We start from the raw sequence: 23,032 nt of genomic DNA on the forward strand, positions 1-23,032 counted from the left end.
CTCTCCTTCAAGTGACCAGTGCCTTATGGTGGTGCACGCCTTTAATCCCAGCACTCGGGAGGCAGAGACAGGTGGATTTCTGAGTTCCAGGCCAACCTGGTCTACAGAGTGAGTTCCAGGACAGCCAGGGCTACACAGAGAAACCCTGTCTCTGAAAAAAAAAAAAAAAAAAAAAAAAAAAGAAGGGAGCTTTTTGTCTTTGTTTATTTGTATTGCTTTGGGACAGTGAAGAGGAACCCTGACATGCAGGATCACACACACACACACACACACACACACACACACACACACACGGCAAGGTCTTGCTGAGTTAAATCTGAGAATCTAGACTCAGGTAAGTGGAGCCTTTGTAAATGAAATCAGAGATGGCACTCGGGTCTACTAGTCACCTGTCTACTCTGCACCCTGAGGTTGGGTTTCAGACCTGGGACAAGCAGCTGAGTTGCATATTTAACATACCAAAGTGGACCTGGCTCCAGGTTCTCCCAGCATCCCTCAGCTCTGACCTGTTACAGGACATGGCTGGCATACCCCTCTCTCAGGTCTTCCCTAAATAATCCAGACATTTTGGTCTCTCTCTGCCTCTCTCTTCTCCCTCTGTACCCATCCTCTCTCTTCTCCTATCTCCCTTTGCACCGCAATTTCACTGACTCCCCCCCCCCCACTCCTGTGTAGCTGGTGAACTCCCATGAGAGCTGCCCCCAATAAAACTGCTGCCGTTTTACTTTAATTTGACTTGAACTGGCTCATTTCATCTGCGGAGATAACTTCTTGCCTAGTACAGCCTAGTACAACTTAGCTGAAAGTCCCAGCTAAGGAGAGCTTAGCTGGCTCAGGGTGTTCAGTGGAAGAAGACAACAAGAACAGAAGAAACCAAACTTAGGAATGATGAGTCTCTTCTGGGGTGATTCTTTCTGTGGGAGGAGGCAATTAGCAGGACTCTTAGTGTCAGCATTGCAAGGTGTGGCTGATTAGCCATCCAAAAAGCGCCAACAAAAGCAGAAAGCAAGAGACTACCCTGCTGGGGATGAGCCGCACCCACAGGCGTGTCGGGTGTCTCAGGCAGGGCTTCCAGTCTGTAGCTGGGGTGGACAGGTCCTATCCCTACCCCGATCCCAAGAAACACCCAGGGCGGATCTGAGCCTAGCTTGGAGCAACAAAGCTCCTGCCCCAAAGCTGCAGTTGATGAGCCCAGAAACGCACCCCCTCCACTCCGCCCCGCCCTGCTGTATCTTTTTACTTTGTACTCAGTTTAAAAGGAAAGGCCTAGAAGGCCCTTGGGGTAAGCTCTTCCTCTGCCCGCGTCTCCAGCGGAGACTGTAGGCCAGGACAACCCTGAGGAGAAAGCCACTCTACAGATGAAAAATAGATGAATATGTGAAGCATATTCACCGATTTGGCTGCTTTTGATCTCAGAACCTGTGAGGACCTCTTATCTTTAAAAAATAAAATGGCTGGGTCAGAGAGATGACTCGGCAGTCAAGAACACTTGCTTGCAGCTCTTGCAGGGAAGCTAGGTTCAGTTCCCAGCACCTGCTTACAGATGTCTGTAACTCCGGTTCGTGAGCTAGCAACATCTCCACTGAATTGAATGCCAGCCTGGGCTATAGAGAGAGTTCAGGGTTAACCCCGTGCAACATATAGAGATCCTGTCTCATATGCCCACCAAAAAAATAAAATAAAAACTAAACTAAATTAAATGAATAAAAATAAACACTGATTCTGACAGACAGAATCAACACTAAGATGGAGAGATGGGGACAGGGGGAGAAAAGAGGAGGGAGGGGAGAGACACAAACTCCAGAGGGAGTGTGAGAAAGAGGCCGAACCACTGTAAGTAATGGCTAATTTTAAATACACTCACCCATCTCAGAAGTGCTTTTCTTGAGGAGCCAAAGGGGGATTACTCCATTTAGACAACTAATAGCCTAATTATTATTTTTTTAAACACAAAAAGCAACCAGCAAGCTCTTTTTCAGCCAGATCTTGGCAAGAAAACACATCTCCGTACAACCATATCTACAGACCGTAAGTCATCCTGTCCAAAACCGTAATGACACTGGGCTATGTCCAAATTTCCGTCACACACAATCCAAAAGATGTGAACAATTGAATCGTGACTCTGTGCACTTTTCATTTGGACACTGTGCCTTTATAAGAGAGGGAAAACAACCTAACCAAAAATAATAGGCTTTCAAGCCAGGTGTGGTAGGTCACACCTGTAATCGAGCACTCAGGAGCTCTGAGACTGGAGGACTGCAGGAAGCGTGAGGCCAGCCTAGGTGACAAAGTTCTAGACCAAGGTGGGCTACAGAGCAAGAAACAAAACCAAACCAAACAAAAACAAACAAACAAACAAAAATCCACAGGTGGGTGGTAGAAGCAGCTCAGCAGTTAAGAGCACTTGTGATTCTTACAGAGGACCCAGGTTCAATGTCTAGGACCCAGATGGAGGCCCACGAACCGTCTGTAACTTCATTGCCAGCTGATCCAATGCCCTCTTCTGACCTCCATAGGTAGCAGCCACCAAAGTGGTGCACAAACACATATGCAGGCAAAATACTTGTAGCCATAAAACAAAAATAAACTTTAAAATAATAATCATTAAGGAAAAAAAAAAAAACCTGCCGGACATGGTGGTACACACCTTTAATCCCAGCACTTGGGAGGCAGAGGCAGGCGGATTTCTGAGTTCGAGGCCAGCCTGGTCTACAGAGTGAGTTCTAGGACAGCCAGGGCAATACAGAGAAACCCTGTCTCGAAAAACAAAACAAAAACAAAAACCAAAAGTTCAGTGGGGGGAATAAAAAAAGATTTGCCCCCATCTTCAATAGACTGGGGCTAAGTCTCCAGCGTACAAGGTGTAACTCATGCCCCAGTAACCAAAAGCAACTCAAGTTGCCAAGCTTTCTGCCCGTGGGAGGGTTAGATAACCACTTCCTTATCTCTCACCCATGTCATTAAGCTAAAGGGCTATTTTCGAAGCGTGCTTTGAGTACTGAGAAAACCACACTCAGCAAACGGGGATCGTGAAAGAAGGTGGTGTGTATGTATGTGGTCATTTCAGAACAGGGCAAACTCAGCAAAACCTTCCTGTGAAAGAGAACCACTGACCCCAGCGAATCACACATTCCAGGAGACACGCGCCCAGTGGGGGCTGGCTCAAGCACAAGGTTCTCTCATCTGGCAACTGCAGTCTTCAGAAAAACCAGCGGTCCAAGCAATAGAACAACAGTGGCCACCAGATGGACGAAAGGACAACTCCATGTGTGTGACCCATACATATCACCTGTAGTCCTGGCTACTTGGGAGGCTAGGGAGGACAGCTCATAAGCCCTGGAGCTCAAGAGCAGCCAGAACACACGCTGGTGCACACCTTTAATCCCAGGAGGCAGGGACGGGCAGATCTCAGTGAGTTTGAGGTCAGCAGGGTCTACACGGCAAATTCCAGACCAGCCAAGGTCCGCACAGACAAAACCAGCCCAAAAAACAAAGTTAGGCTCTGTGTCACAAAAATAAAGACGGGGAGGAGGCGGAAGAGGGTTGGCAAGATGGCTGGGCTGCTTGGTGAGTAAGGGCGCCTACCCCCAAGCTCAGCAACCTAAATCCAATCCTGGGGACCCACAAGCTGCAAGAGGAGAACCAGGTCCTGCAAGTTGTCCTCTGATCCTCAAACATATACATACAATAAAGTAACTACAGTAAGATGTAATGAAAATTGTAATATCTAATGAGGGGCTCCGGGTGTGGCTCAGTGGTGGGTACAAGTCGCTGGATTCAATCCTCAGTACCGACAAAATAGATGATGCTGATGCCGATGCAGAAGATGGTGATGGAGAAGATAGTAAAGCTGGGAAACGGAAACACCCCGTTTTCTCCATGGAGTGTCACTGGGTATGTCCCCCACACTCCAGGGCAGGCCCCACCGCCCAGGACTAGTTGGCTGACACAAAACAGACTCCACTTTTTTTTTTGTAGTGGTTTATCTTACTGGGTTTTTTTTTTTAATTGTTGCTGGTGTTGGTTTTGATTTTCTCTTTCGTTTTCTCCTGTTTTTTTGTTTTGAAAGAGCTAAAGGGAGAGGAAACTTGAAGTTGGGTGGGTGGGGAGGTGAGGAGGAGCCAGGAGGAACTGGGGGAGGGAAAGGAGCATGATCAAGATACCGTTTGAAGATATCAAATAAAATAAAAGCCTAGCGAGCGAGCTTCGATGGTTGGAGAGTGAACCAAGAGCCCGATCTGTAGACATCCTTAAGAATGACAAGAAGGAAAATGTTACAATGTTCATGTATTAATAAGCCATTATACTGACTTGAATTACTTTTTTTCTCCTGGGTTAAACATTTATAAAATTCTAAGAAAATAAGGTAACATTTTAACCGTACTTCCTCACTGAGAAAAGGAGTCCAATTAAAGTCTGTTTCTACCTTGTACAGGAGTAAAAGCACTATCTCTAATCAAATATTCTGCCCGCCACTTTAGCAGTAACAATGCGTCAAAAATTCATGGGATTTTTTTTTGTCTTAGTTAAGTGTTTTAAAGCCAATACACTTTTTTTTCCCTGTGTGAGGATAATATAGCAGTTTCTCTGAATTGAGACAGTAGCGATTTGGCAAAGGTCACTAACTGGGGGGCTGGAGAGATGGCTCCACAGTCAAGAACACATACTTCTCTTCCCATGGAGCCAAAATAAACTTTTCTGCTCTTTAAGACGGTTGCCTCAAGCATTTTGTTATAGTGGCACATGTTTGCTGTCCACCCATGCCACTAAAAACAATGAAGATAGCTAAGCTCGGTGGTACATGACTCCAGTCTGGATGGGAGAAGCAGGGAGAGCTCTGTAGGTTTGAGGCCAGTCTGTTGTTGTAGTGCATTCCAGACAAACTCAAAAAAAAAAAAAATGTTAAAAAGAAAACGGAAAACGTCCATGGATACCTGATTTGGCTATCAGCACTACTGAAATAAATTTCTTAACATAAAATGAGGTACACAATCCTTAGCTGTAAGTGTAAACCCTGGATATTTGTGTGTGCTGCGGGGGTTGGGGTGTGTGTGTGTAAGCACTCGGGTATGTGAGGATGCGTGTACCGATGCATCACCCGAGCAGAGAGGCCTGAGGAAGATGTCAGGTGTTCTGCTCCATCAATCTTCATCTCTTTCATTCATTCCATTCATTCCCCTGAGACAGGGTCTCTCACTGAACCTGGATTTGTGCTGGAGGCCAGCAAGCCTGGGAGTCCTCCCGCCTCCACCACTGCCCGGCCCCCCTCAATACCCCAATACACACAGTGGCATGCCCAGGTATTTGTTGATTTTGCTTTGAGACAGGGTTTCTTTCTCTGTGGAGCCCTGGCTGTCCTGGAACTCACTCTGTAGACCAAGTTGGTCTTGAGATCTGCCTGCCTCTGCCTCCCAAGTGCTGGGATTAAAGGCATGCGCCACCACTGCCTGGCGGTTGTAAACTGTTTTAGGAGGCAATGCTAAGAACAATGAGTCAGGGCTGGAGCTGGGGCTCGGTGGTAGAGTGTGTACATCAGCCATATCTATATAGATCCAGCCTTGTACACATGAGGTCGTAGGTTCAATCCCCGGTACCGGAAGAGGGGTGGCACATGCCTGAAACTCTGCTGAATATCATCTCTGGGGTGGTAAACACGAACTTCTGAGAGGTGCATTTTGATCCCCTCTGAGCCCTCAGACCTCCCAGTCTGCTTGCTTGCAGGTGAAGGGCCTGACGTTTCCAGAAGCCTGGCGTGGCCTGTCTCTTCCCAGCGCTATTTTCAGCAGCAGCTAATTTCCATCAAGACACAGGTGCTCCGGAGTTCCCAGCCCCGCAGATGATACCTCTGAAAGCCAAAGGCTTCTGCTGCCATTAAAAGGAATGATTCCCAGGAGCGTAGGGGTGGTTCTCTTACAAAAGAACAAACGACAAAAGTTCTTTTCAAAAAGAGTATGATTCATTATTAAAGTTGTTCAGAAGGAAAAGCTTAATGCTCATGTTGATTAAGTGGCCCTGTCTCCCCCTTTATGGGACCAAATCTTGCTCTGTAGTCCAGGCAGGCCTTGAAAAAAAAAATCAATCAAAATCCTTTTTTAAAATTGCTTTTATTTTATGTACACTGGTGTTTTGTCTGTGTGTATGTCTGTGAGGGTGTCGATCTTGGGGTTAGAGACAGTTGCGAGCTGCCATGTGGGTGCTGGGAATTGAACCCAGGTCCTCTGGAAGAGCAGTCAGTGCTCTCAACTGCTGAGCCATCTCTCCGGTTCCAAAATACTTTTGTAGGTGGTGGTGGTGGTGGTGGTAGATTTGTTTTTGTTTTTTGAGACACTGTGTTTCACTGTGTAGCTCTGGCTGTCCTCAAAGTCAGAGATCCTCTTGCCCCATCTGGCTGTTTGGTTTGGGAAGTGGGGGGTGGAAGAGATCAAAACGAGAGCCCTGAGCATATCTGTAAATCACTCCGTTTCCCTCAGAGTCTCCCGTGCTACCTCTGTGAAGCATCTAACCCGCAAACATACAGTCAAAACTATTGTCAGGTCAGCAACAAAGAACATACTCGCTCAGAGAGCTAGCTGAGAGCAGGTGAACCTGTGAGAATGGTGGGGGAGGGGCCCATATGGAGCTCCCGGAGGAGTTTCGGGTTGTTGCAGAGGGAGGAGAGTCACAGTCATCCCTGGCGCAGGCACTGGTAATGTGCCCTACTTAGTTCAGGTAAATAGCCCTCCATCCCTGCTCCTGCAGGCATTAGGAAAAAGGCTTAGAAGTGGTGGGGGGGGGGGGGGAACGGGGACGGGACGGACTTGTTGGCAAGAGGCTCAATGGGATGGGGAAGGAGAATAATAGTGGGCGGAGCAAGCTCAAAATACACTACAGGTGTGTACGAGAAGGCAGAAGATTAAAAAAACTAACTATTTAAGTAAACTACAAGCAAGCCACACCCCACCAAGCCCTCCTGCCACAGGCTAGTTCCTTCCTAGGAGTTGACAGCCAGGAGACAGCGCTTACACAATGTATATGTCAGACAGGAAAACGGAGATGGCGGAGATAAACAGAGGGTGTGCAGCCCCAGGCTCTCTAGGGACTGTACAGTCCTACAGGAGACTTTCTAGGAAGCTTGGGTACAAGACTCAATCACGGGCTATATTACGATCTATACACTGTCTGTGTGGGTCGTACAAAGTTACAAACCCTTGGCCAGAGACAAAGAGATAGTGAGACTTTGCCATCCGAAGCATCAATTAACAGAGGTGGAAAGACTGACGTCCCTGCCCCAGGGTGGCTCAAGCAGGAGGACTGAAATGTCAAGATCAGCCTGGAAATACATAGCACACATTCCCAAGTTCCAGTCTCAAAAATTAACGAGGGGGGTGAGGCCTGGAACTGTAGCCCTCTGTGGTGGAGAGCTTGCCCCAGCAGAGGAGAAAGGGAAAGTCTTTTAATATAATTTTTAATTATATAGTTATAAACGTAATTATAGTTTAATTATAAACTTAAACTGGAAAATTCAGGAGAGATGCCAGGAAATATAAAGAATCCAGAAAATAAGACCCAGTGATGGTCCTGGTCCAGCGCTTAGAAGGCAGAGGCAGGAGGATCTCAGTGAGTTCAAGGCCACCCTAGCTAGCCAGATATCCACCCTGTCTCAAAAAATTGAAAAATAAATAAAAGACCCAGTGAGGGTTTAAACTATTTAATTATAGTAAAACTTAAGTTAAAGCTGGGCAGTGGTGGCGCACGCCTTTAATCCCAGCACTCGGGAGGCAGAAGCAGGTGGATTTCTGAGTTCGAGGCCAGCCTGGTCTACAAAGTGAGTTCCAGGACAGCCAGGGCTACACAGAGAAACCCTGTCTCGAAAACAAAAAACAAAACAAAAACAACAACAACAACAACAACAAAACCCAAAAACAACTTAAGTTAAAAGTGATTTTCCGGGCTGGTGAGATGGCTCAACGGTTAAGAGTGCCGACTGCTCTTCCAAAGGTCCTGAGTTCAAATCCCAGCAACCACATGGTGGCTCACAACCATCCATCACGAAATCTGATGCCTACTTCTGGAGTGTCTGAAGACAGCTACAGTGTACTTACACATAACAAATAAATAAATATTTTTTTTAAAAGTGATTTTCCGCTCTTCCGTTGATTCATTTCTTTTAAATAAGCATGAAGACAGCCTGGCAGTAGCGCCACACATGCCTTGGGAAGCAGAAGCAGGAAGATCTCTGAGTTTGAGGACAGTCTGGTCTACAAAGAGTTCTAGAAGAACCAGGACTATTCAGAGAAACCCTGTCTTGAGGGGAAAAACAAACAAATTAAAACAAAAGCATCAAGATTCGTGTTTTTCCCAGTGCAAAAATACAAAGACTTAGAAACTTCAGAATGAGGCCTTCATATAACTAATATAATCAGAGCATAATGGTATCTGTGAGAGTGTGTGTATCTGTATTCGTCTCTGTGTGCGTGGTGGGTGTGAATGTGTATGTCTCTGTATGTATGTGCCTGAGTGTCAGTCTGTGTGTTTCTCATTTGTGTCTGTGTATAAACATATGTGTGAACATGTATGTAAAAACTATGTTATTCACCTGAAGTAATTACCATCTCCGAGGCTTACTAGTGCTGGGAGCTTCTAGTCTTCGTACAATCTAATCTAGGCCTAGTACATTTTCAGCTTCTGAGTCTAACTGTTGAATAAATAAGCTCACCGTTTCTTGTTCTTTCTGAACCCTGGAAGGCTGGTCAACCGAGCTCTTCTGGCTCAAAACTCTTCACCCTAGCTGATTCGATCTGGCTTCTCTTGGCGTCTCCTTCTGCTTGGCCTCATACTAACTTTGGCAATCTGTTCTAATCTTCTGGCTCCTTCTCTCTCTCTGGCTTGTTCTGCCTCCACTTGTGCCTAGTTTGTTCTCTCTTCAGCCTGTCTCCATAAAACCATCCTGGTAAAAGCTGCTTCCTTCTCTTTTCTCTGCCTGTACAGCTCCTTTTCCTCTTCCTCTCTCTTCTCACGAGAGTTGGACAGATCCCATTCTGTGAAATCCTTCCCTGGCTTATCACTTTGTCTGCCACTCAATTAGACATCACTTTCAAACCTGGGTGCTTCCTTCTACAAACTAACTTCACCTTCATTGTTTGGGATTTTAAAGGTGTGCACAAAGGGTGTGTCATTCAGCAAGGCTGAGTCACACCATAACGGGAAGCAATTTTTCAGTAAATAACACAATCTCAGGGTCCACAGTGCAATAGGTAAAATGTCCTGCAACATATGTCCGTGTGCCTCCAAATATGCGTCTGTGTGTTTGAGTGAGTATGCCTCTGTGTCTATTAGCATTACATGCCTGTATAAGTGAATGTGTGTATGTGTCTCTGTGTATGTATGTGTGTTTATGTGTGTGTGAAAGAGAGAGACAGAGAAATAGAGAGAGTGAATGTGGGGCCAGGGAGCAGTCTTTGGAGATTAGCTACTTAGGTTAAGTGCTTAAATAACATTATTATAGGGTGTCATCAAATTACGTTTGTTTGGGCACTCTTAGGCAGGGTGATTCAGCCAGGCGATAGCAACACCACCCTAAGATGGTCAGATAGAATGCTCGGGGGATCAAAGGAGCTGATGATTTTGCTGTGCTTGGGAACAACTGGAGTTCTAGACAGTCATGCTTCAGCTGAACTTAAAAGGGGGGAAGGAATAAATAATAAAGAAAAGAAAAACAGGGCTGAGGACATAAGTTCGAATCTCCAGCACCTGTGTAAAGAGCCAACCCAGCGGATCTGCCTGCCACCTCAGAACCACCTGCAGGGATGGAGATGAGCGGGTTTTGCTGGCTAGCTCCAGATTGAGTGTGAGACTGTCTCAAGGGAATAAGGGAGAGTGATAAAGGACACCAATGCCCTCCTCTACTCTACCCCCCCCACACACACACACACACCAGGCTGTGATGATTCAGCCTGCCATCCCAACACTTAGGAGGCTAAGGGGATAGTGGGTTCAAGGCCGATCTAGGGAAACCCAATCCATCAATCAATAGAATTGGAGTGAGTCATGAGATGACGATCTAATGAGAACGTACGCTGGCCACCCGTTTAGAGGTAGGCCTCTCCACTCCCGCTCGTCTTAAGAGGCATTTCTAAGGGCAGGCTCTTGTATTGGGTGCTAAGAAATGACAGTGAGTCACTTTAACACTCGCTGTTAAGGAGCCTTGGTAAGCTCTGACTTCATCTTTCTAAGTCAACAAAATGCATTGCATGATGCTGCTGCTCAGGCAGCCAGCCAGGAAGTGGTGAGTGACCCCAGACTCCTTCCTTTATCATTATCATGTATATAGCCCGCAGCCAAGACAGAACATTCTGGCCTTCCGCCCTCCCCATATGAGTTCTTAGCGATGTGCCCAGCCTAGCCCGAGGGGATTCTGCCGTCCTAGAGAGAAGATGAAGGGCCCAGACATTACTGCCACCAAAAACTGGCTTTCTGAGTGAGCCCAACTTCTGAGCAGCAAGGCTGGGTTCACCTCACCTGACAGTCTTGGCAAAGGATTCGTATCAAAGAAAGGCCCAGGGTTCCAAGTGCTCCAGTCCCTCTGAGGGGTGGTCCCTGTGAACTAGAACCTCAAAGATCTGCAGTGTCCTGCAGCCCTGTGGCCAGCTCTGGGTCCACGTCTCAGCAAAAAATGTATTTCCCTCCCTAGCTCTGACCTAAGTCAAAGCCACTTGGTTCAAACCTGCCATGTACACTTTTTCCCACACTGCGTCAGAAGAGGACATGATTTTCTGGAAAGCTGTCTAGACCTGAGAGAGCTATAACCATTTCCTGGAGGACAGGAGCTATAACTCATAATTTCCAGTTCAGAACTTTCTGCTGGTGGCGTTCTCTGAAGTTGGTGCTCAAATAACTCTATAACTACCTTCTTAACGTTTTTCCACCCTCTGGGTGTGTCTGCATTCTGTGCACGTGTGTGTAAATGCTGGTGCACACCAGCCACCACCGCAGATCTTAGGACACCAGAGGGCACACGCCACCTTCTATCCTGTAAGAACCAGGGAGCTTCTATTGTTTTTCTGTGGCATAGGCCAAACAAGCTGCCTCCAGACACTTGTTCTGTGTCCAGCTTTTATTTAATCATTCATTCGTTCATTCATTCATTCATTCAAAATAGAGTTTCTCTGTGTAGCCCTGGCTGTCCTGGAACTCACTCTATAGACCAGGCTGTCCTTGAACTTATAGAGATCTACCTGCTTCTGCCTCCTAATTGCTGGGATTTAAAGTGTGAGCCATAGGCCTGTCCAGCTTGAGCTTCAAATTCAGGTCCTCATGCTTGTGCATAAAGTGTTTTTACCCACTGAGCCATGCCCTGAAACCATCTCTCTCTCTCTCTCTTTTTTTTTTTTGAGACAGGATTTCTCTGTATATCCTTGGCTGTCCTGGAACTCACTCTGTAGACCAGGCTGGCCTTGAACTCAGAAATCCGCCTGCCTCTGCCTTCCAAGTGTTGGGATCAAAAGCGTGTGCCACCACGTCCAGCTGAGACTGTCTCTAGAACCATTATTTTAAAAGTTTTACTGATTTGTATTTTCCAAGGCAATCCAATTGTTCCTCTGCTGTTTCTGTCGCAGGATCCTGTTCACGTTAAGCAAGAACTCCGTGCTTAACCTACATCCCCAGTTCTGGTTTCTAAGTGTTAGCGAACTCCTCCAGTGTGTCCTGTTTCCCCAGCTCCCGAAAGGGAGTGATTGTGTCTGCCTTGCTTGCAGCACTGTTCCCAAGCACTGGGCACCCAGCAGGAGGCCAAGAATGTATCTGTGAAATGAATACTTTCATTTATGGTCCAAATACCGACCTGCAACTTTGCATAACTAAATTTAATTAGCTCGAAGCTCCTACTCTCCTCCAAGGGGGTCTTTCAATCAAGTCCATTGCCATGCTAGGCAGAATGGCACCACTCTGTATTGTATGATCCTCTGCCCTTGAATAAGGTGGGCCCGGATCAAGCAGTGGGTTTCTTTGCAAATAGTCCCAAAAGTCAGAGATAAAAACGCCGAGAGATTAAAACTTGAAGCAGACACTTACCATTGATTTGAAAGAACCAACTGCCATGTGGAAAATGTGTGACATGGGAGGAGATGGAAAGTGGCCTCTAGGGGTGGGTCTTTATTCAAAAGCCATGCAGAAAGTAGGGACCTTAATTCTCCAACTTCAAAGGACTTTGTTTTGTCACAACCACGCGAGCATTCCAGAAAGAAGGGAGCCAAGACATCATTGAGCTTCAACCTCCCAAGACCCTGAGCATTGGACCAATCAAGTCACACCCTGACTTGTATTTAGACACATTTTTGTACTTTGACACTTAGACTTGTATTTGAACGTATTTGATAACCTTCCCCAGCTGTCTCCCAGGATTCTTATTTAGTTTGTACATGCTGCTATAAGATTTGCTTTATATATGTGAGTACACAGTCAACGTCTTCAGATGTACCAGAAGAGGGCATTGGATCCCATTACAGATGGTTGTGAGCCAACATGTGGTTGCTGGGATTTGAACTCGGGACCTCAGGAAGAACAGTCAGTGCTCTTAACCACTGAGCCATCTCTCAAGCCCCAACCCAGGTGTCTTAAGCTATTGAATTTCTGATAATTCTTTTTGGGAAAAAAAAAGGGGGGGGAGCACAATTTGAGACAGGTTCTTACTATATAACTCTGGCTGTCCTGAAACTCACTATGTAGACCAGGCTGTCCTGAAACTGCCTGCCCCTGTGGATGCTGGGACATATGCCACTACACCCTGTTTTTTTTTTTTTCTAACCTTTGAAGATTATTTTTCGAGGTAGAGGGGCACACGCCTTTATCCCAGTACCTGAGAGGCAGAGAAAGGTAGATCAGTGAGTTAGAAGCCAGCTGACTCTACAAAGTGATTCTAGGCCAGCCAGGGCCAAAAAGGGCAATCCTGTCTCCAATATTGTTTGGTGGTGTTAGGATTTGTTTGTTTGCCGGTTGTTGTTTTGCGTTTCTTCATAGATATGTGTCTGTGTGAGTGTATGTGTCTTGTGTGTGCCCAAGGGCCAGAAGTGGGCTCCAATCTTCTATGATGGGAGTTACACATATTGGTGTCTCCCCTCCACTCCCATGTAGGGTGCTAGGTGTTGGTCTCAGGACCTCTGAAATCAGTGACACCACACCTACGTGACAACACGACCAGCACACCTGTTGCCAAGGCAACAGCTACCATATTCCCAGAATCCACTTGGCTCACCTCCCACCTTTACCTGTGGCTACGTCACCATCCATATATAAAAGGAAGACTCCTCTGAATTCTCTCCCCCCTCTTCTCTTTTCCCTACCACCGTGCCCTTCTCCCTTAATAAACCTCAAGTGGAACTGTTTGGCCTGGTGTGGTCTTTCTGGTGCCACCCAAAGATCACAACAGTAGGAACAGAACCTCAGTCATCCTTTTTGTAAGAATAGCAAGTGCTCAACCCTTGAGCCATCTCTCCGGTCTCAAGCTTCTTTTAATATAAAAAGTATTGCACTCTAGGCAAAAACCCTCCCTACCTCACCGTATCCCCAGCCTGAGAGGGCTAGCTTCTATCTTAGATGGGATGACCAGGAACCAAAGGGTTGGCCACAGGTCCATCCTAAGGTCCATTTTCACTGAGCTTCATTACAAATGCCAGCCGTGCTGGGGCCCTCTTTGTGAGAGCTACATTTTCCATAATTAAAAATTTTTCAAACGACTTTCTATTTTCCAGATGACCAACTTTGCAGCTCATAGTATGAATGATACACTTGAGTTTCCTCTGCCTAAGAGCCTACATACAAAAAAAAAAAAAAAAAAAAAAATTAAGCTGGGCATGGTGGTGCACGCCTTTAATCCCAGCACTCGGAAGGCAGAGGCAGGCGGATTTCTGAGTTCGAGGCCAGTCTGGTCTACAAAGTGAGTTCCAGGACAGCTTGGGCTATACAGAGAAACCCTGTCTCGAAAATTTAAAAAAAAAAAAAAAATTTAAAAAATTAAAAATCTCCACTGGGAATCCCACAAAATTCCCAGTTTCCAAGAGGAGTCTAGGAGGCCTGGTGTTGTAATATAAAATTTCCCTTTTCATCTCCCATGGGCTGGAATTCGTCACACCCAGAGCCTTCCAGGCTTCACATGTCAGTTAGGTGAGGTCTAGAACTCACCCTTTTTTATCAAGAGAGGGGCAAAGCTGTTATCTATTTTTCAAAGTTTAGAGTTGCCTAAACTATTCAGACCTCTAGCTAACAGAAAACAGGACCTCCAGGCCTGCCAGGCAGGGAACCTGGCCTTCTACGGTCCAACTGAGGAGGCTGGAGAGATACTCAAGGAAAGAGCACTACCTGCTCTTGCCAGGCAAGAGCTTTGGTTCCCAGCATCTACCCAAAAGCTCACAACCAGGTGGAAATGCCAGTCCTAGGAGACCTGGTGCCCTCTGCTGGCCTCCACGGTCAGTGCCATCATATGTCACACATAGGTTCAGGCAGGAAAACATTTACACAAATAAAATAAAAATAACTTTTTTTTTTTTTAAAAGAGCCTTAGGCCGGGTGGTGGTGGCTCACACCTTTAATCCCAGCACTTGGGAGGCAGAGGCAGGCAGATTTCTGAGTTTGAGGCCAGCCTGGTCTACAAAGTGAGTTCCAGGACAGCCAGGGCTATACAGAGAAACCCTGTCTCGAAAAACCAAAACAAAAAAAGAAGAGCCTTAGAGCTGAGGACAAAAATACCTGGTCTAGCATGCTCAAGTCCTTGAGTTTAAGACCCCAACAACAATCTCCAACTACCAGCTTACTATCTTTCTATTCATAGTGAAAGTGAATAATTAGGGCTGACTGCTCTTCCAAAGGTCCGGAGTTCAAATCCCAGCAACTGCATGGTGGCTCACAATCACCCATAATGAGATCTTACGCCCTCTTCTGGTGTGTCTGAAGTCTGCTACAGTGTACTTATATAATAATATAATAATAGATAAATCTTTGGGCCAGAGCAAACAGGGACTGAGGAACGGGGCCAACTGAAGAGAGCAGGGTTAACCTGAGTGAGCAGAGGTCTTAAAAGTTCAATTCCCAACAACCACATGAAGAAAAAAAAAAGTGAATAATTAAACTACCACATCAACTAGCTTTTGTTAAGAACGTATGCTCCCCCACCCCGCCCCCAAGGCCGGGAATCTGCTCCACATGACAGGTGTCCCCTTAAATGACTGGGGAAGGGCAGCGTCCTTTCCCGCACAGAGTCAACTTCCTGGCCCCAGCCAGCAGGCCTGTGTCTGTTCCTTGTCTAGTCCATTAGTGGTGAGAGCTTGCAGTCATCCATTAACAGTCCATGGCACTCGGGAGCAAGACTCTCTGCGTGCTAGAGAGCGGGGTAGCTTCGTGAACATCGTTCACTGCCTGTGAGCGATCCTGGCACAGGGAGCTACTGAGATCAGTAAGATCAAACTCATGGTCCCGGCCTTGGCTCCTCTCAACTAGGAACAGTCAAAAAATTAAAAAGGAGTCTTTAGCCTTCATACTCAAGGGTTCCTTCCACTTTATACAATACACAGCTATTAAGACGTCTTCCAGGCCGGGCGTGGTGGCGCACGCTTTTAATCACAGCACTCGGGAGGCAGAGGCAAGCGGATTTCTGAGTTCGAGGCCAGCCTGGTCTACAGAATGAGTTCCAGGACAGCCAGGGCTGCACAGAGAAACCCTGTCTCGAAAAACCCAAAAAAAAAAAAAAAAAAAAAAAACACGTCTTCCTAGACCTTTAATATCAGCACTCAGGAGGCACAGGCAGGTGGGTCTCTGTGAGTTCCATGGTAGCCTAGTCCACAGAGCAAGTTCCAGGACAGCCAAGGCTACAAAGAGAAACCCTGTCTCAAAAAAACAAAACAAAACAAAACAAAACCAAACAACAGCAAAAAAACCTTCTTTCCTTCAAGGCCTGCAGGTGCTTGCAGAAACACTCCATCAGTTTCCAATGGAGGGAGGAAGAGAGACGGGAAAATGACCCCCGCCCTAGCATCGCCATCCCCACCCTTCCTGAGTGGCCTACCCAGCTCCCGTGATTCTCAGAAACATGGGCAGGGGAACTCTCCTGGGGCCGGATGCTCCTGGGTAGAGTGCTGGCTCTCCACCAGAGCAGAGCACACAATGACATCCTGTGTCCTCGGCTGTCACTCTTCCTTTTCTTCAATCCTTGATGAGGAGACAATGTTTCTGTTTTTCTTCATCCTGCAGCAAACCCCTAGAGACTGCAAATAAATCCCTACCTGAATGCACATCAATATGAGGGCAGTCCAAAATTTTTGTTTTCAAAGATAATTTTGTTTTTTAAATAAAAACCTAAAATTCCTACCTTGCATTCTCTTTCGGATGGGCTCTAGTCTCTGGGAAACACTTATCTTTTTATTTGTGTATTTATTGATTCATTTATTTATTTAGATGGAGTCTAAGTAGCCCAGGCTGGCTTTAAACTTATATATATATTTATTTATTTATTTGTATGTACCGAGAGTTTTGCTTTTGGTTTGCATGCCTGTGTGCCTGGTGCCCTCAGAGGTTAGAGGAAGGCACTAAAGCCCCTGGAACTGGAATCATGGATGGTAATAAAAAAACAACAGGGATGCTGGAAACCGAACCCGAACCCAAGTCCTCTGCAAGAACAAGTGTTCTTCACTCAAGAGCCTTGAACTCTTAATTCTCCAGTCTCAGCCTGCCTGGTACAAGGATTATAGGTATGGGTCATCACACCCAGGTAATAATGTTTATTTGTTTGTTTGTTTGTTTGTTTGTGTTTAGGTGCTAGAGACTTATCCCTGGGCTTCGTAAATACTAAGTGAACATTCATTCACCCTAGACACTCCCAGTAGGCTCTAACAGGGACTATGCTTCAGTGTCCCCTGGGTAGATACAAGGTCTAAGTCTCCATGCTACCTTCAACTAGGGAAGACCCAGTATACACACTGTACACCTACACGAGGCATAATAATATAACATAATAACATCTGCTACCAACAGAGATCACAGAGAAACTGTAGCCCTCACAGCACCCACGAAACAGAGTTCACACCAGACATCAGAAGCCCTGTTCCAGCCCAGCCTCTACGCTAGCTATTGGGCAAGCAAAAGAATGTGCCCTCTACAGGCCTGGAACCCTCTAGAAAACAAGACTACAGACAATTTAACTAGCTCTTCCAAGTCTAAAATTCTAGAATCCAGATGCGCCCCCCCCCCCCCCTTTAACAACTTTCCCACAGGCTTTCACTTGACTCAAAGATGACTGTATTTAACCCCAGTGATGTTTTCTATCTGTTTTGTTAGCTTGTCATTGTTCTTAATTAAAGTTAATCCGTGAAGGGCTAAGGAAAGTCTCATACAACGCTACTTTGCCACCAAGCCGGGTGATCTGAGCTCTATCCTCAGGACCCACTTGCAATAAGGAGAAACCCTACTCCTATAAGTTATCTGGGGGGGCTGGTGAGATGGCTCAGTGGGTAAGAGCACCCGACTGCTCTTCCAAAGGTCAGAAGTTCAAATCCCAGCAACCACATGGTGGCTCACAACCACCCGTAATGAGATCTGATGCCCTCTTCTGGTGTGTCTGAAGACAGCTACAGTGTACTTACATATAATAAATAAATAAATCTTTAAAAAAAAATAAGTTATCTGGACCTCCACATACATGGCAAACACACACACACACAAATAAATGCAATTTTGTTTGATCATAGAAGGCCTGAGAGAGTTCTGCCAGCAATGTGGTGATTGGGCTGAGTTCCAGCCCCAGAGCCTTGTGGGGAGAAAACAGAGGAGGAAGAAGAGGAAGGAGGAGGAGGAGGAAGAAGAGGAGGTGGAAGAAAGTATGGTGACTCCCCAGCACAGAGGAAGAAACAGGCAGATCTCTGGGGCTCACCAGTCAGCCAGCCTAGCTGACTTGGCAAATAGTCCCAGGACTGTGTAAGGCCTCATATAAAAAAAAAAAAAAAAAAACCGGTGATCTGAGAAAGGCCACCCAAGGTTGTTCTCTGGCTTTGGCTTCAACATATACACCAGCATATATAATCTCAACTAATCCATGGAATGTTACTTTTTAAATTCCTTATTCAGAAACTCTCAATCCCCCCCTCCTCTCGAACCGTGTGTGTGTGTGTGTGTGTGTGTGTGTGTGTGTGTTGTGTTGCAAACCCAGGGCTTCAATCTTGCTCTGCAAGCTTTCTTCCACTGAAGCACCTACAAGCATACCATTAACACCCTGCTCTAGAGAGAAGCTCCACTCTATTTGCTCCGTCTCGCGGAGCTGTTCTCTTTCCTGGAACTGGGGAACATTTTATGAGAGAGAGAGACAGTAGAAGTCAATGCTATCTGCAACAATTCAAGGGACCCTGGTTTTTTTTTTTTTTTTTTTTATTTCGATGACAGTGCTGACTGTATCTGCTTTCAAGAAATGATTTTCCTTTTCCTGGATCAAACACTGTGGAGCTCAGGGAAAGGAAAAACAAACAAAAGCATTACCAGCACGCTCCTCCTGGCTTGGCTATTAACTAGTTGCGCAGCCTGGAATACAGCATTTAACCTTGTTTTGTGGGGGAGGGGAGAGCAACCAAAAAAGTTTCATGACTGACTTCAAACTTACTTTATAGCTGAGGATGACCTTAAAGTTTCTAAAATCTCTCCAGCCTCCACCTCCCAAGCGCTGGGATTATTAGTATTTATCAGTGGAGCAGCCATTACACCCCAGAGACTAGAGACCAGAGGCCATGTAGAGTCAGGGGAGAAGGGAAAGACACAGAGACCAGACATGGACTCCCCAAAACTCGGGCATTTACTTCCTTGGCAAAATCCAGTGAGTGCTAATTAACGTGCAAAGTTAATCAGAAGCAAGCACCAGAAGGTCCACACAGGTTACACCAAGTCCAAAGGGAGCCAGAAGCTGAAGCCAATGTTGAGCTACCAGAGACCACTTAATCTGCAGGAACCACCTTCTGCTACCAAACACTTTAGTTACTCCCCAGCACTGAGTATTAAGGCCAGCTAGCAGGGCACCACCATGGGATGGGAGAAGCTCTGGGGTAAGCTACAGTTTAAAAATTCAGATAGAATTTTTTTCTATCTGAGACCTCCAATCTAAACTGACAAAGCAGAGAACAATTTCACAATAAGACCTCAGGCTGAGGATGTAGCTCAGAGGCAGAAAGTTGTTTCCCCTGCTCAAGGCCACGTTCAACCCCCAGAACCACAAAGAGTACATAATAAAAAAATAAATAAAAATAAAAGTTAAACATCAGAATATGACCTCATAGAAATGGAATCGCACTTACTTTAGTCTAAACAGGTTTCACGTGCAGGATTTATAATTATCCTATAGGTAGAGCCTGGCTTCCTTGGCCGATTAAGAAAAGTCATTCTAGACAGGGGTGGCAGCACACTCCTTTGATCCCAGCACGTGAGAGGCAGCAGAGTCAGGTGGATCTCTGAGTTTGAGGTCAGTCAAGGCTACAGAGAAACCCTGTAGAAAGAAAGAGAAAGAAAGAAAGAAAGAAAGAAAGAAAGAAAGAAAGAAAGAAAGAAAGAAAGAAAGAGAGAGAGAAAGTAAGAGAGAGAGAGAGGGAGGGAGGAAGGGAGGAAGGGAGGGAGGGAGGGAGGGAGGGAGGGAGAGAGAGAGAGAGAGAGAGAGAGAGAGAGAGAGGGAAAAGAGAATAGAAAGGAAAAACCATCCACCTAAACCATTCAAATGCAGTTATTACACTGAATACTTAAACAAATGCGGGGGGGGGGGGGAGGGGGGGGAGATGCTGCCCTGTGCTTAACAAAGTATCTGAAGGAAACCAACCAGGATAATGAACAGATGTTAGCATGGAAGAATGGCTGAGCCCGGTGACATACACTTAAACTCAGCAGACAGATCTCTGTGAGTTCGAAGCCAGTCCGGGCTAGATAGTGAGTTGTAGGACAGCCAGGACTACATAGAAAGAACCTGCCTCAATATTTGACTGAGTCCCATTGGCGCCCTAGGATGGCACAGTCCTATCTATTAACCACAGTCAAAGCAGGAAATGAAGTGGAAGCATACGGACACCTCCAGGTTGCCCTGGTCCTGCTCAGCAGTCCCAGAGGTGCGAAGACAGCATGTCCACAAAACACCAGCACCAGGGAGGGGTGTGTGTGTGCACGTCCAATCCCATTCATTTGCCTTTCTTCATTCTCCACAAAGCTGTATGCTGCTTCCCCATTGATAAGGCACCTAACTACCATTTAAGACCTAGTTCAAAATGCTGCCACCCCAGAAACGCTCGTTGATAAGGCTGGGGGTGGGGAGAGGGGCATGGCTAAGCTATCCCTCTCGGTCTTTGGCAGCCAGTGTAGAGTGTCAAGTGTTTTGTAAACTTCAGGCTACTTTGATCCTACCTTGGATTGTCCTAGGGTCTCACCTTAACACTGGCGCCAGATGCAGAAGGAAGATTGCCCCCACCACCACCACCCTGGGAGGTGGGGGGGGGGGCAGGGAGCCAGACATAGTCTGAGTAACACAAAAGCACAAGGCCCCTTTCACAAAGTAGTGAGTAGATCACATGTCTGATAGATTAAATGCACCGGTTTTAAATACAAATACGTCGTGGATCGCTGATTTCATTTGTTGCCACATCAAACCACAGGAGTCTTTCCCAAATTGCCTTGATTGGCTTCATGTTCTGGCTGTGTGTCCCTGGACAGACGCAAAGCACTTATGAAATATCCAAAGAGGTGGGGAGAAAGGGGAACGAAAAGGAAGCCCGGGCCGGAGTGACCCTCACTGAGTCACTGTTTCCTCAATGGCGGAGCTCGCGGATAGGGGGGACGGGGGGCGGAGAAGGAATCGGAAGAATGCAAGCTGACCTGCGCGTGGAGGCCGAGCCCTTGAGCGGGGAGCCCCCCACCCTGCAGCCCCGATACTCAGAGCCAGGAGGGCCCGGCCTGACGGCCTGGAGCGCCCTCCGGTGGCCGCGCCGCAGGCCCCACCACTGGGGCTCTTCCTAAGACCACGCTCCCCGCCGCGGAAGGAACGAGACACGCAGAAAGTTTCCGAGCCAGGCGGTCAGCAAAGGACAATCCAGATCGCGGAGGGAGCCTGGATGCTCGGCTGGGCAGGAGCCAGCGCCTAGACCGGAGGCGACAAGAAGTCGGGTTCTAAACGGACCCTCTCCAGGCCTCCCACATGCCCCCAAGGCGGGACTCTGGTCTGCAGATCCCACCCGCGCGGAATTTGTCCCTGCAAGCCCACCTTGTAAAGAGGACATGGGGACAGTGGCTACCACCACGGCCGGTTACCCCGATACTCCGGCTGCAGAGCATGCTTGGGCTCTTATACTCTGTGCATTTGCTTAATTGGAGGGAGGGGGCGCAACAGCTCCCTGTGACGCATTGTGGTCCCCAGGAATCTGATTCTAGATGTCCCCGAAGAGCTCACCTGGACTCCCCCGCCCCACCCCCACGCCGCCTTTCCTCTGCTGGGGTGACGAGTGGGAACAGCGAATCCCCTGCCTCCTCCCCCTCCAGCCTCCAGGTTTGGGCGCCAGGGTTTCCCCGCCGCACGCAGTGGACCCGCCGGCCGAGTGGTGGCGGCTGGGGACCCGGAGCGGGCGAGGCCGGGCGCGGTGCCTACCTCGTCCACGGTGAGCGGCATGCAGATTCGGTACTCCTTGAGCAGCATGTTCCTGCCGGCCGCAGACCTCGGGAAAGAAGGGGGCGTCCCAACAGATGAGCAAGGCTGGAGCCCAGAGGAGGGCAAAGACGCTGGGAACCGGCAAGCGAAGCAGCCCCGGTGGTGCGCTCAGCTCCTAACTGCCTCCGGTCCGCCCCGGAGCATGTCAAGCTTCGGGTCCCGGTGTCTGTGACTCCCCCGCCTCCTTCCTCGCAGAGATCAGCCCTCTCGGTATTGCAAAGTCAGGCACTGAGGGAGGGAGACCCGCGGGAGACAGCTCGGATCAGCAGCCCCGGGCTGGTAGGCGCGGCCACCAGATCAGGACATGCCCGGCGGCGGGCAAGAGAGGCAAAAGGAGGAGGAAAAGGGATTTCCACAAATTCAAACAAACGCACAAAAGTCTCCTCTGGATCCTCCTCCGAAAGCAGAGCTGAACCTGGCGAGCCCCCTTTTTCTCCTACCCGTCTACCGTGGGTTAATGTCACCAGGAACACATTGCCGCGGGAGCAGGCGATGCTGACTTTCCAAACAAAGGCTCGATGGGCTCCTCTCCCCGGGCGGTAAACAAGATTTCCTGCTCTTTTTTAGGGCCAGTCCCCGAGTCTCTCCGGAGCTCAGCTGAGAGAGAAAAGGGAAGCCGCAGCCGCCAAGGCTCTGCCCTGCTCTGGGCCCCGGGTGTCTTCAACCTAGGCGGTTGGCTGCCAGCGGCTTGCGCGCGTCCCCTCCCCCGAGTCCCTCGGCTCTGAGAGCGCCGTGCGTGCCCGTGAGTTTGCAGCCACCTCGCCGCGACTGGAGAGTCCGCGCCGAGCTGCAGTGTGCCTGGGGCAGGGAGGTGGGTGCGGGAGGAGCGAGAGCGACGAGGCTGACATCAGCAGCGGCCGCGGCGGGGAGGGTAGCCCCATCCGGCCAATGGGGAAATGGCAAAGAATGTGGAGGATTTAAACAAAACAGCATGTCTCTCCCGTCTGCTGCCAGACGCCAGGGCTGTCCCAGAACCTAGAACAGCTAACGCAAAGAGAACAGAGAATCGCAAAGAAGCTATCCTGGACTCTTACAACGTTGGATCTGTTTTCAAATGTAACCTGGGTGCCATAGGGCTCTCTACTTAGTCGCTTTGGAAACCGTTTCCAAAGTGCACTAGTGCCCCTTGACTTTGGGGCTGGGGGCGTGTTTACAAATGCTCACAGCGAACATTTTTTTCTCTCTGATGGAGTAAGCAAGGCCGGAGCAAGAGAAATGATGGTTTTAGAATGGGTTTTTCTAACATGCTCTCAAGGCGGAGTTCTGCAGCAGTGTTGGTGAAAACAGAGTAAAAATGCGTGCGCGCTCGCAACCACACACACACACACACACACACACAGAGAGAGAGAGAGAGAG

The 23,032-nt window shown here is 47.8% G+C and overlaps 1 protein-coding gene across 3 annotated transcripts in view; it reads right to left on the reverse strand.

The window, feature by feature from the left end:
* The window catches only part of Pitpnc1 (phosphatidylinositol transfer protein, cytoplasmic 1), a 262,829-nt gene extending 240,383 nt beyond the window's left edge, over nucleotides 1-22,446 (reverse strand). For all 3 annotated transcript variants that reach the window (NR_153311.1, NM_001359616.1, NM_145823.2), the window contains exon 1: nucleotides 21,617-22,446. Coding sequence is in view for 2 of the 3 variants with exons in the window: in NM_001359616.1 (NP_001346545.1) it covers nucleotides 21,617-21,664 (48 nt within the window). In the remaining variant the exon portion in view is untranslated. The remainder of the gene's footprint in view (nucleotides 1-21,616) is intronic.
* Nucleotides 22,447-23,032: the final 586 nt, after the last annotated feature.

Source organism: Mus musculus, chromosome 11 (assembly GCF_000001635.26).
Source record: "Mus musculus strain C57BL/6J chromosome 11, GRCm38.p6 C57BL/6J".
Classification (NCBI taxonomy): Eukaryota; Metazoa; Chordata; class Mammalia; order Rodentia; family Muridae; genus Mus; species Mus musculus.